Source organism: Leishmania martiniquensis, chromosome 8 (assembly GCF_017916325.1).
Source record: "Leishmania martiniquensis isolate LSCM1 chromosome 8, whole genome shotgun sequence".
Classification (NCBI taxonomy): domain Eukaryota; phylum Euglenozoa; class Kinetoplastea; order Trypanosomatida; family Trypanosomatidae; genus Leishmania; species Leishmania martiniquensis.
The window spans coordinates 291665-303819 of record NC_090143.1 but is presented as its reverse complement, the minus strand read 5'-3'; the positions used below and the strand labels follow the sequence as shown (position 1 = coordinate 303819).

At 61.0% G+C, this 12155-nt stretch overlaps 2 protein-coding genes across 2 annotated transcripts; both read right to left on the bottom strand.

The window, feature by feature from the left end:
* Window positions 1-399: 399 nt before the first annotated feature.
* On the bottom strand, window positions 400-4476 carry LSCM1_07205 (uncharacterized protein; the record flags this gene model as incomplete). Its single annotated transcript, XM_067324589.1, has 1 exon — window positions 400-4476. The coding sequence occupies one exon, from the start codon at window positions 4474-4476 to the stop codon at window positions 400-402; it is 4077 nt and encodes a 1358-aa protein (XP_067180946.1).
* A 3680-nt stretch (window positions 4477-8156) lies between these two features.
* On the bottom strand, window positions 8157-9035 carry LSCM1_07204 (uncharacterized protein; the record flags this gene model as incomplete). Its single annotated transcript, XM_067324588.1, has 1 exon — window positions 8157-9035. One exon carries the CDS (start codon window positions 9033-9035, stop codon window positions 8157-8159), a length of 879 nt encoding a protein of 292 aa, XP_067180945.1.
* Between the last annotated feature and the right edge of the window lie 3120 nt (window positions 9036-12155).

Genomic DNA, 12155 nt, shown 5'->3' with positions numbered 1-12155 from the left:
GAGCTGAGGACGGACAGGGGGTGGGGGCGTGAGAGCAGCGGGTGAGCGGGTTTCAGGCTGGTGTGCAAAGGAGGGGAGTGAGTGAGTGGATGGGGTGGGGTGGGGGGAGGAGAAGAGAGGGAGAGAGGGAGGGGGGCTAATAACGGCCTTTGACGATGTCAAGAAGGACGCGCTTCGTTTCGTTATCCACGCGACGATGGCTATCGCAATCCAAGGAACGAACGCAATATAGATACATATACGTATGAAGTAACGATGGGAGGTGGGGGAAGGAGAGAGAGAGACAGAGAGAGGGTGTACCGAGGTGGTAAATTGAGAAAGACGCCCACAACTCTCTCTCTCACACACACAGTGTGCCGCTCAACCTTTCCTTTAGGGGTTCCCCTGCCCCTGAGCCTGCTACCGCGCGTCCTCTTCCATCGTAATCCCCAGGAGGTTGAGGGCAGACTTGTTCTCGGCCCGAAGCTGCGCCGCTGTCGGTCTCTGCGATGGGTCCGATGCGAGTAGCCGCCGACAAACGTTTCTTATCGTGTCGTTTTGGTGCTCGTTCGTCGGCACGGAGTCCAGTTGCTGCAGATTGAGCGCCACGCGACCCTGTACGACGGCATCCGCAAACTCCTGCCCACCAGCTGCCATCAGGTCGGCCAGCTCCTTAGCCGTCGGCTGCTGCAGCCGATGCCCTTCGTACTCCGCTGCTGTGGCCCACCTCCAACACGGCTGCTGCGTCACCGCCTCCAACACCAGTAGCCCGTAGCAGAACATGTCACATTGCGGCGTAGGGAGGGCACCAGCAGCCATGGCAGGGCTTAGGTAGCACGACAGCTTTACATCGAAGATCTTTCGCTCCAAAGCATGGTCTGCAGACTGACCAATCAAGCGACAGTGGCCATTCGAGTCCACCATGACGTTGTCCAGGTTCAGGTTACCGTGCGCCAGTCCACGCTCGTGGAGGTGCGAGAGAGCAGACAGCATCTGCATCCCAAAGCAGGCGAAGGCGATGGACTTGACGCGCGGATAGCGGGCCAGAAGCTGCCGCAGGGTCCCGCCGGGGCAGAATTCCCATATGAGCACCACGCCGCCCTCGACGGACTGCGAGAACGCCAGCGGTGCCAGAATGTTTGGGTGTCGAAGCTTTTGGTAGCCGGATAGGAGTCGCTGAATCGCGGCGTCTTGCTGAGCTGTGGGCCCACACACGGGCGTAGCGCTGCGCAGTGCATCGCACATGGGGCCCAGTGGTGCATCGCAGATGACTTTCGCAACCACGGGTTGCACCTCGCGGTACATGATATAACTGACGGAGGCTATTGCGCCGGCGGAGCCCAGGGCGAGGAGACGGTGAGGCCACAGCCCTGCAGGTGTGATGTCGCTTCTCCTGCACGCGAGATGCCAGTACAATCCGTGGTTGTCGCGCACCCATGCGGGCGGTGTTGGAACCACCACACGTGAAGTAGCACCACCGTTGCTAAGCCGCACCACGTACCGATCGCGCACCTCTGGGTAAGATGGCGGTGCCGTGAAACCCCTCGCCATTTTCCGGGGGCTGCTGCTTGTTTTGGGGACGGCGCTTGTAGCGGCGTGCGACGGCAGCTCTGGCGCTGGCCCGAGGGGCGCGATGCTGTGGAAGAGGAGGGCGTCGATGCCAGGTGGCCGCCGTGGCATGCGCTGGAAGCCTTCAGTGAGGCCTGCGCGCCGCCGGCGCTCGCACTCGCGCATGAGCCGCGCCACCTGCACCGACACGGCGCCGCCAGTCAAGTGGTCGCCCGCTGCCTCGCGACACAGGCACGGCGGCAGCAGCCCCGGCTCCAGGCCTAGCACGTCGGCGACGCCGCAATAGGCGGTGAGCGCACCGGCGTAGTCGCCTTGCCGCATGCGCGCAAAGCCATCGAGGCAGCAGGCCGCGTACAGCTCCCACGCCGCGTCGCCAGCAGCGCGGCCAGGCAGCGCCTCGTACAGCACCAAGGTGCCCTTCGTGTCCACCGTGCAGTTGGTGTGCAGCACCTCCACCGGTATCACACGCACCGCTGCTACGTCGCTATCGCCATTGCCTCCGCGCACGCGCGCGGCGGTCTCCTCGGTCATGGCCACGCGCACGCCAATGCGCTCCACCACGCGGCTGGCGTCACGCAGCACATCGCGGCCCAGCGCCACCGTCATGGTCTGCTCGCTCCCCGAGGGGCGGTACTGCCCGCACGCGAACAGGCTCGTGTCGAGCAGCACGCGCACCTCCGGCATGTGCGGCCACTCGGGCTGCCCTGCCGCCGCCCGCTGCTCGTCCACCCAGCCTAGCAGCGCCAAAGCGAAGGCAGCTGCATCGCGTGCGTCCTGTTGTGCGTGTGCCTCCGTGGCCGCGTCCACATCCGCTGCCCTGGCCGACTGCTGCTCTTGCTGCGGCGGGAGGTGCGCGCGCACGGCTGCGTGGAAGTGCAGGACACAGGCGTCAGGGCAGAGATGGAGAACGGTGCCGCGGTGCGTGTGCGCAAGATCGTGCACGGCACTGACAAAGGCGCCGAGGGCGGCCGGCGTGGCGAAGGGGCCGCTGTTGGCTGTATTGGCTGCGTGCACCGCGCGCTCCACCACGGCCACCAGGCGCTGGCTGGGAATGGGCAGCGCAATGGCGGTGCTCTCGTGCTCGGATGAGCGCGTGGAGGGAGGTGCTGGTGTGGTGCCGGTGTGGTGCGACGACCCTGGCAGCGGGTGTGGTGGCCGTATCGTGATGTAGACGACGGTGGAGAGGTGGCGTGCGAGGCGTGCGGCTCTGGAGTGGGACGACACCGTGACGACATTCGGACCGGGCACTGTGGCCCTTAAGGACAATGTGGGGGTCGTGTGCACGGTGCCGCGGCGCAGCTCCTGACGCACGGCTTCGGGAACAAAGGCGTCGACCTCGCGCAGCTGGCGCATGGCGGCGTTGTGCGCGTTGCCGAGCGCGCGCACCTCCGCCAGGGCACCGATGCCGTGCTTCCCGGCGTGGTACAGCGCACGAGCACCTCGCTGCACGCTGCGGTCCAGGAGCCGCGTGATCTCGAGCAGCGGTGCCACGAAGTACAACCGCACAAAGACCCAGAAGACAAAGCTGACGAGCACGATGGTGGCCGCGAGGACGCCGTTTATGGTGTCGCGCAGCCGCAGGTAGGGCCCAGCGACGACATCGTGCGAGCTGACGTACACCAGTGGCAGCGTCAGACCGCGGGGCGATGTGTAGGCCCATGCAGTGATGATGGAGTGCGCGCCGTTGAAGCGGAAGTCCACGACCTGCTTATGGCCGGGGCCCTGCATGCGCGAGAGGTCGACGTGCTTGAGTGCCTCGCGCATGAGTGGGTGCGTGACGTTGCGGGAGCTGAGGTAGGCGGTGGGCTCGGGGCTGGGGGGAAATACCGCGTCGCCTTGCACCGACTGCTGGCCCCAGTTGTTGGACATGATAAGCGGGTCGGCGCCTTCGAGGCTCTGGTTGATGAAGACGGCAAAGAGGAAGCCTGAGGAGGATTCCCAGACGGTGGTGAAGGCGAGCCGCGCACCATTGATGCGGACTTGGGTGCAGTCGGTGATGCTGACGTTGGTGGGGAGCGTGAGGCCACGGTAGATGAGCCCGGCAGGGCAGTTGTAGTGGATCAGGTGCGGGTGTAGAGACGGTTGCAGCCACCTTAGCCGGGGGTCGACAAAGTCGATGTCGCCATTATAGTAGGCCTTCGTCAGTTGAATCAAATTTCTGGCGGCGTAGTTGTCCGCGAGAAGGTCCGAGACGGCGCCCCGGTCTTGAGGAACGGTTTCCTCAACTTCTAAGGGGCGCTCGAACATATAGCTGCTGCGATTAACGTAATAGGTGGAGTTGATGCGATGATCGTACGAGATGGCCCCGACCAATCGGTCGCCGGATTTGTGGCCTCCACTCCCACGCCAACATGATATCGCCTCCAGCTTCGATAGCGAGACGACCGAGAAGGCGGCGAAGGTCCTCTCCACGTCGTACTCCTCCATGAGCGCGCACAGCACGGAGAGGGTTTTTTCTGATTCCATGACGAACTGAGTCCTCATGGAGAGAGCGAGGAGGCTCGCCGCCATGTCGTGGACGCGGTCGGTGCTTTGGTCTATGAGCTTGTTTACAGCGGCGATGCGGTTATCGTGCAGGCTGTGCCACGAATCAATGAGCGAGCGATTCACCATCTGATACGATATGGCGCAGCAGGCCGTGCCGACACAGAGGAGGAAGACGCTGTAGGAAAACGTCCAGCACACGTCGATTCGGAAGAGGGCATTGCGGGCGGCTCTGCCGAAGCGCCTCGCCCTGCGCCCCCATTTGAGGGAGGCGCTGCACCGCGTCTGTAACCGCTGGCGTTGCCCGTCTGGCGTTTGCACCGGCACCTGCTGCTCTTGCGCGGTCTGTAGATGCGTTGGCGACGTGGATGCCGCCGCCGTCATCTGTGCGGCTTGCATAGCGGTTGGCTTGAGGTCCATGGAATGCTTCAGGTGACGGGGCATTGTGTAGGGCGAGTAGAGTGTGCCCCCTATCGCGCAGCCATGAGTTTCTTTTGCGAGCGGACACAGCCGTCGCAGCGCAGGCGTGGATGGAAGGCCGAATCGAAAGAAAAAAAAGGAGAAACAGCGGTGTGAGGCGTGAAGAGGAAGCGGTGTGTGTGTGTGGTGGTGGTGGTGGTGGTGGTGGGGTCGCGTCGCCTCCGCAAAGGGGTGCGGGAGAAGGGCAATCGTAACAATTCGGGCACGCGTGGCGCCGCGTAATACACCTAAGCACCAGCGGGCAAAGGTTCCGTGAAAAGAATAATGATGGCTAAAAAAGAGGAGAGAGAGGGGAAGAGAGGGGGAGAGGGGGGAGGGGGGGACAAACACACAGACAAAAACACTTAAGAAAAAAATAGATAAAAGAAAGCTGTTGCGCGTACGTTTAAGATGATGATGGAGGGGAGGGGGAGGGGATGCGGGTCTTCGCCGGAGCGGCTGCGACGGCTCCTTTGCGCGTCAGGGGAATTGTGGACGCGTGTGAGGAGCCAAAGGAGGAGGGGTGACGGCAATGCTTAGAAGGGGTGAGACAGGGGGAGAGAGAGGCGGCTGTTGGAAGTCGAGAGAGGGTTCAGGCTCGGGGAAGCGAGGGGTGGGTGGGTGGCATGATGAGATAGCGAAGGGAGGTAGCGGGACTGATGGGCAGGAGGGGGGATGCGTAAGCCACCATATGAAGGCACGCCATTACCTTCAGAGCAAGTCGGTGGTGTGTGTGTGTGTGTGTGTTCGTGGATAGAAGAGGGATGGGGTGAACGGATTCAGATACGTGTCAGGCCCGGTGACAAGATGTGGACCAAAGGTGTGGGATCCACTCATCGCGGTGGTGCAAGGAGAGCGCACCACGGCTTCGATGTCGTCCATTCCATTTCAGCACCATGGCGGGACGAAGAGCGAAGCAGGGCGCTGTACTCGGCAACGAGCAGAAAAAAAAAGACGGCGAGCTCCACATAAACTTACCAGTAGGGATCCTCGAACTGTGGCAGAAACAAGTGCGCGGGTCGGCCATTACGCGCTAGCCAGAATGAGGATGTCTTGTGCGATGCCTCACACAGCCTTGGGTACGGAAGAGCGGTGCGAGTGGGTGAAGGATGGGTAGTGCTGTCGCGAACACCTTGACGCTAGCCCATTTACAAGCGACTCAGCAGGCAACGTCCCTTTTCTTCTTTCCTTGTCCTTCTCTCCTTCCCCCTCCTCCCCCACCACTCGAGGAGAGGGAGGGAGGGCTCAGCAGCCAGTCTGTGGATAAAACCAGCCGCATCCAGCGACCCTCTTGACATCACTCGAGTGGGTGAGAGGGACATCAAACACGGCCACGTTCCCCCGCGCAGACGCGCAGGAGTGGCGAGCGAATCGGCGAAGCAACGGCGACAGACAACAAGAGAGGACACCACACGGACCACCGCTACCTTCTTTACACCCACAGACAGTCCATCTTGTCTTTGTGTAAAGCCATTTGGGGTGCATCGCCCCCCCCCCCCACCGCCGCATACGTTCGCGTACGCATGTCGGTCAGCGCAGGAGCCTCTCATCACTGCATCTCTTCGACCATGCGCCATGGCGTCTCCCTTCGCCCCGGGTGCCCTGCTCATCCGAGAAGCCGCGCGCCGTTGAGGTATCTGGATCGCCAGCGCCAAGTCGTTCTCGCGAGCAAACAGAGCTCTCTCTCTCGCGCGCGCGCCTCCATTTCATGACACGCCTCTGCGAAGGGGCCCGGGGCGAGGGGTCAGTGAGCGAGGGAGAGAAGAGAGAAAAAAGCGGCAGCATTTTGGGGAGGTGGTAAACCTTCTTGCGTAGGCCTGTGCGCGTGCGCGTGTGTGCTTGCCGTGGCATCTGCGATTGCGAAGCGACGGAGCCCTTTACTCCTTCCGTGTGCGCCAGCGGCTGTCTGTTGCAGACGAGTGACACCCGCCTACACTACAGCATACACACAGGCGGAGCATCACGTAGGACACCGTCAAGAGAGCGACGCAGTAGCGAAGGCGAGTAAAGAGGCATCGAGGGTGACACGCAGGGGTGGCTGAGGAGAGCGGAGCGCATGGGGTGGGGGAAGGGAAGGAGAGGGGCCAAAGAGCAAGAGCCGTTTGTCCCGCCGCTCTTCCATAGAAGACATATATATATATATACATTTGTGTGTGTGTGTGGGCGTGCCCTTTCAGTATTTGGTCTCCCTCTCTTTCACTCACTCACTGACTGCCTGTGCGCGAGGGGGTGCCACGACGCCGTCAGGCAGAGCTACCAGAGGGGTGTGCGAAACCGTGCGTGACGCCGGACGGTGTGTGCGCGCGCGCGAGGCGGACGCTTCACTACCGATCTACGTTCGTTTCTTTCAGAGCACACGAGCAAACAGAGACACGTTAATCCCTCCGGATGAGGAACGCGAGAAGGGGAAGACCACATATGAGCCCTGAGAGAAGAGAAGCGCGAGGGACGGCCGGAGAACGTGGGGGACGTCAGGAGCAGCGGGGTCGGGATGGGCTTCCAACAGCACCGGGAGGGATGCGTAGCGAAGAGGAACACGCGCAGTTTACTAGCACGTATGCGCGCGCACGCACACACACACACACACAAGCAGCCAGCCGCCCCGAGAGACATCAAATATACACGCATACACACATATATATGGCTGTATATGTGTGTATGTCCGTGTTTATATATATATCCGTATGTATATATATTCATGAACAAATACAACTCGCACACTTCGGCACAGACGCCTGCTTTCGTGAGACTCAGTCCGCCTCGAACGTTGCTTACCCCCCTCTCCCCGATGTGCCCGCCTTTTTTTTTCAGCTCCTTCTTCTCCCCCCTCTCAGCCACGCCGAGCACACGAGTGGAAACGCCCCTCGACCCTCACCTACGATGAACCCGTCCCACCCGCAGTGCCCCCCCTCCCCTCCTCCACCGCTGCGCTCTGCGCCTGCCCGCTTCGCAGGTCGCCTCACAGCCGCACCCATCATGCGGGCCGACACCTGCGGCGTCCCTCGGCGTCGCGCAGGCTCCCTACACCAGTGGGCAGCGAGGGCCGAGTGAGACACGCTCCAGCCACGCCGGCCGGGACCTGACCCTCCTACCAGCAGAGGTGGCTCAGAGCTGACAAGGGGTGGGTGTGGGTGGGTCGGGGATCGAGGGAAGACTTGCCTGGCTGGACCCTCCTCCCCCTTCTCCCCACCTGGACAGCTACACTTTCTTAGAAGGCCATTCTTGTCCCTCGTGAGAGACGGTGACAGGAAAACCGAGAAGAGAGGGCGACAGCATTGGCCGGCGGCGAGCCGATGCGCCACACTTGAACACAAAAAAGCTTTGTGGGGAAGAGAGAGGGAGGGAGCAGGGCGCCTGCTGACTGTCGGCGCGCTGCCAGACGTAATCGGACATGCTCGCCTACATACACACACACACACACCTACACAGGCTCAGTCAGTCGCACACGACCAGTCATGGACGCAGAGGAGCACAGCGACAGAAGAATCTACCGAGCTGCGCCCCCCCCCCCCCACCATTACCTCTTCGGATCGAGCGTGCTCGATAGTGAGATACACCTCTGGTGGGGAGAGAGGGAGGGAGACGTGTCGATTGACATGGGCGCGGAAGCGAAGGGGGCGTGCGCGCGTCAGCGCCAAGGCGGGGAGGTGATGGGCCTTCCAGTGTCATAGGCGTATTGCCAAGTGCTCTTCGACGACGCGAAGCCGACGCGGCAGATGAGCGTCCGTCTCCGCAGCGGGCGCTGCAGTGGCGACCGCTGCCGACGGCTGCTGAGAGGCCTCCAGCGCTGCTGTGGAGGCCAGGGCACCTAGGGCAACTCCTCCGTCGGTGACGACGACAAGACCGACCGTGCGTGGGCCTGTTTCGATGGCGCGCTTCGAGACGGCGTCATCGGGCTGCCGCTGCGTTGCCGCTGAAGCCGTGTACCCAACTGGCCGTGAAGGTGGCGCGCTTGATGACGGTGGCTTCGAAAAGGCCACGGCGCCGTCCTGCCTTGCTGCAGTTCCTTCTGCGACGCCTGTGAAGGTGCCCAATGCTCGTGTCATGGGATTTGAGTACTGTGGATTCGAGGCGCCGAAAGCTCCTTCCTCTGCGGCTGCCGGCGGCCGAGCAGCTGATCTGCTGCCTGCTCCAAAGGGCGCGGTGTTGTCGTTCGCCTCCGCCAGATCTGTCAGTGTCTTCAGCACACCTCCCGTACCGCTGACGCTCCCGACAAAGGTGAGCACCTGCGGCTGTGCCATGCCTTGCGGACGAAAGACCTGCTGGGGAGGTCGGTGATACGCGGCGGACTCTCTTCGGAACTGTCGGGTTAGACAGGCGTCATAATCGTTCCGCTTCTGCGGGTCGCCCAACACTTTGTACGCCCTCTGCAGAGCATTCATTCGCACGTGATCCACTTCTCGGGCGGTGTTGTACGAGACGCTGTCGTTGTCGTGATAGCATCGATCTGGGTGCACGCGCGTGAGCAGGCGACGGTACGCGTGCTGCAGCTCACCTTGTGAGGCGCTCATCGGCACATGGAGGACGTCGTAGAGGGTCTGCATGATGACAGCAGAGAGCTCAGCTGTGTGCAGGATAGTGTGCAAGGGCGAGAGTGCTATGCGCCGACCACAACCAGGGGCGCCCAGAGAACGGAGGGGGAGGGAGAAAAATTTGTCACCGTCTCCGCGGCCGTTTTAGCGATCGCGGGGGAAGGAGCGAGAGGTCAGAGTCGACGACGCTCCGAGGGGGGAGGGGGGGGGGAGAGTGGAGAAGGGGAGACAGACAGCAGCACAGAACACGAAGAAAAGGGTTAAATAAAAGGACTACGCCAAAGTACACGACGGAGAAGAGGGGAGCAAACAGTAAACCGCGCACCTCGAAAAAAAAAAAGACAGAGTTGAGCCTGCTCGTTTTAGCCCCTCCCCCTCCCTTTTTGTTTCGCGCCCTCTCTGTGTGTGTGCGCGCGTGTGTGTAAGTGACAGTCGTGCTTGGGGGAGGGGAAGTGCGGGGGTGAAGACACGGCTGTACAATCAGAGAGGCAAGTGACAGTAGCCCGGCCAGGTCTTCTCGGCAAGCGTCTGAATGGGTTCAAGAGAACGCGAACAAAGGAGGGAACGGGAGGTGGTGGCAAGCTCGGCTGCTGACGAGAGGGTAAAGCGAGAAAGAAAATATAATGAGGGCTCAGTCAAGCGCAACTCCCACTGCCACTCCCTTAAGGCGCGCCGAAATCCCCGCGCAAAATAGGAGAAGAGCCAAGCCCGCCGATGCCTCGTGTGCTTTCTCAACCACTCACTCTCGTTGCCGTTCTCTGTGCTTTTCAAGTTAATGGTGGGCGCCGGGAAAGGTCAAGCAACAACAGCAATAAAAAAAGAAAGAAAGGGAGAGGATCTCACAGAGAGGGAGAAAAGCGGAAGGGGAGGAGACGTGCGCCACTGCCATGCGCGCGCGCGTGCGTGTCTGCCGTCCAGTTGCAGAGAGACTTGTAGCGGCCGAAAGGAATAGGCGCGACTGATAGAGTGCCTGACTCGGACAGGGGCACGCAGCGGGGCTGATTACTCAGGCGAGGAATCGGGTGCGTGGAGGTGGGTGGGCAGGGCGTGAGGGAGGCGGAGCGGGGAGAGCACGTGTGTGCGAAGCGGAAGGCGTGGGGTTGTGCGGCGTTGGCGGTGTGTTTGGTCCCGTGATGGGCAGGGCACAAGGCGTGTGAAAGAGGGGGAATGGCGAGAGTAAGAGTGAGGAGTGCGTGTGTGTTGGGTGGATCAATCCTTCTGACGCGAGGGAAGATCGCTCGATTACCGTCTGTGATCCACGAAAGCCGTGCGCGTTAGGCAGACAGTTCATTTTTTCTCAGAAATGAGAGAGGGGACCGCGACGACGGGTGGACGGGTTGGAGAGAATACGAGGCGAAGTGTGAGCATGGGGGCACAGCCTCTCCCCCACCCCCCCGACCGACGTCCCTCAGCCACTCTCCTGCTAAGATGCGAGGGAAAGGGGGAGAGGTGGAGAGGACGACGACTGCTGCGGCTGTTCACGGCCGGAGGAGAGGGGGATACACGCCGCCACAGCAAGATGCAGCGACGGGCTCTCCCTTTCTGCATGGGTGCCACGGGCGCCTCAACAGCCTCATGCGAAGTTGAGGGATCACGATGATGCAAAGGAGAGGAAGAGAGACGCGAGTCAGCTGCACACACACCGACACACACACATACACACACACACGAGAACAAAAATAGTTATTGAGCGAGAGAAGGGTAGAGGGGGGCTCTAGGATGGAGGGGGGTGCGTATACAGATATACATACATGCACTCGTATATATACATATAGACGTGCACACACTGCATGTATATCTGTCATGCAGGCCAGTGTCTGCACCGCAGTGCGTGCATGTGTGTGTGTGTGTGTCGGTCTGTGTGCCGACCACGATGAGAGGCGAAGCCAATCACAAGTATCGCAAGCAACAGTCACATGTAAACACACGTAAAGGCATTTTTCGGATTGGAAGCCAAGCGAATCCACCACCGAGAGAAGAGATAAGTTTTTTCATGTGTGCAGAAGCGCTTGAAGAAAAACGAAGTTCAGCACGTAACCAAATAAAAAATTAAAAATAGGGAAGTGTCATGCCCGACGACCCACACGGCTCTCCACTGCCCCCCCAACACATGCGTGCGTTTCTCTGTACGTGTCTGTGTGTGTGTGTGTTTGTAAGCGTGCCCTACGAGAGAGGGACACGTAAAGGCGAAACAGAAGGGGAAGCGGAGAGAGCAGCAACACTCTCGGGAAGAAGGGCCATGCCCGTGGCTGTTCGCGGTGGCACGTCGCATCAAGGGCAACGGTAGCGCAAGGCAAATAGCAGCAGGAACGGTGAGCTGGTGGAGGGGGGAGGGTGGGGGGAGATATGTCGGACATCAACGCAAAGCAGCAGAAAGACGCACGATGCCATAAAGCACAGGAAAAAAGGGAAAGGGGCGCGAGAAGAGGTTCGAGACGGAGCTGCGCCGGTGTCTGCTACTGTTGATGTTGGTGCTGCCCCGCACACCTACACAGGCACACACACACACACACGCACACCTCCGTTGCACGCGCTCATGCCGAGGCGAAAGGGAGCGCTGACGGTGTGAGGGAGAGAGAGGGGGAAAGAAAGAGGGAGAGCAAATCCACCCCACTGATCACGACACCCTCATGTGCTCACTAATCCGCAACTGGAAACATTTTTTTCTCTCTTTGATTGACTTGCAGCGTAGCGGAGGAGAGCTCGAGCGTGCAGGATAGGCTCGCCAAGCACGACGGGAGAGAGGGGGCTCGGATAGGAGAGCGGTGGCGGAGAGTGGGGACGGCCCCGCATTCTAGAGAAGGAGGATGGGGCCTGAAAGTGTACGAGACCGAAGGAAACGCGCTGCGCAGCGACCCACACGGCGCGCGATAGCAGCCGTCGCAACCACATCAAAAGGATGCGCATAATTTGAACGGGGGGGGGGAGACAGAGAGGGAGAGAGGGAGAGGGAGAGGGAGGGAGGACGCACAAGGGCCCCGTGACTGCCAGTGCCGCTGCTCTCTCTCCCGGTTACTTCCACGCGGAGCACCTGAAGTGCCTCGTGTGCATCCGTGCATCATCTCTTCGCACCTGCTCGTGCGTGGTGCATGCCGGCAGGCGTGCTCGCCCCATGCGCGCACCTTCCCCTTC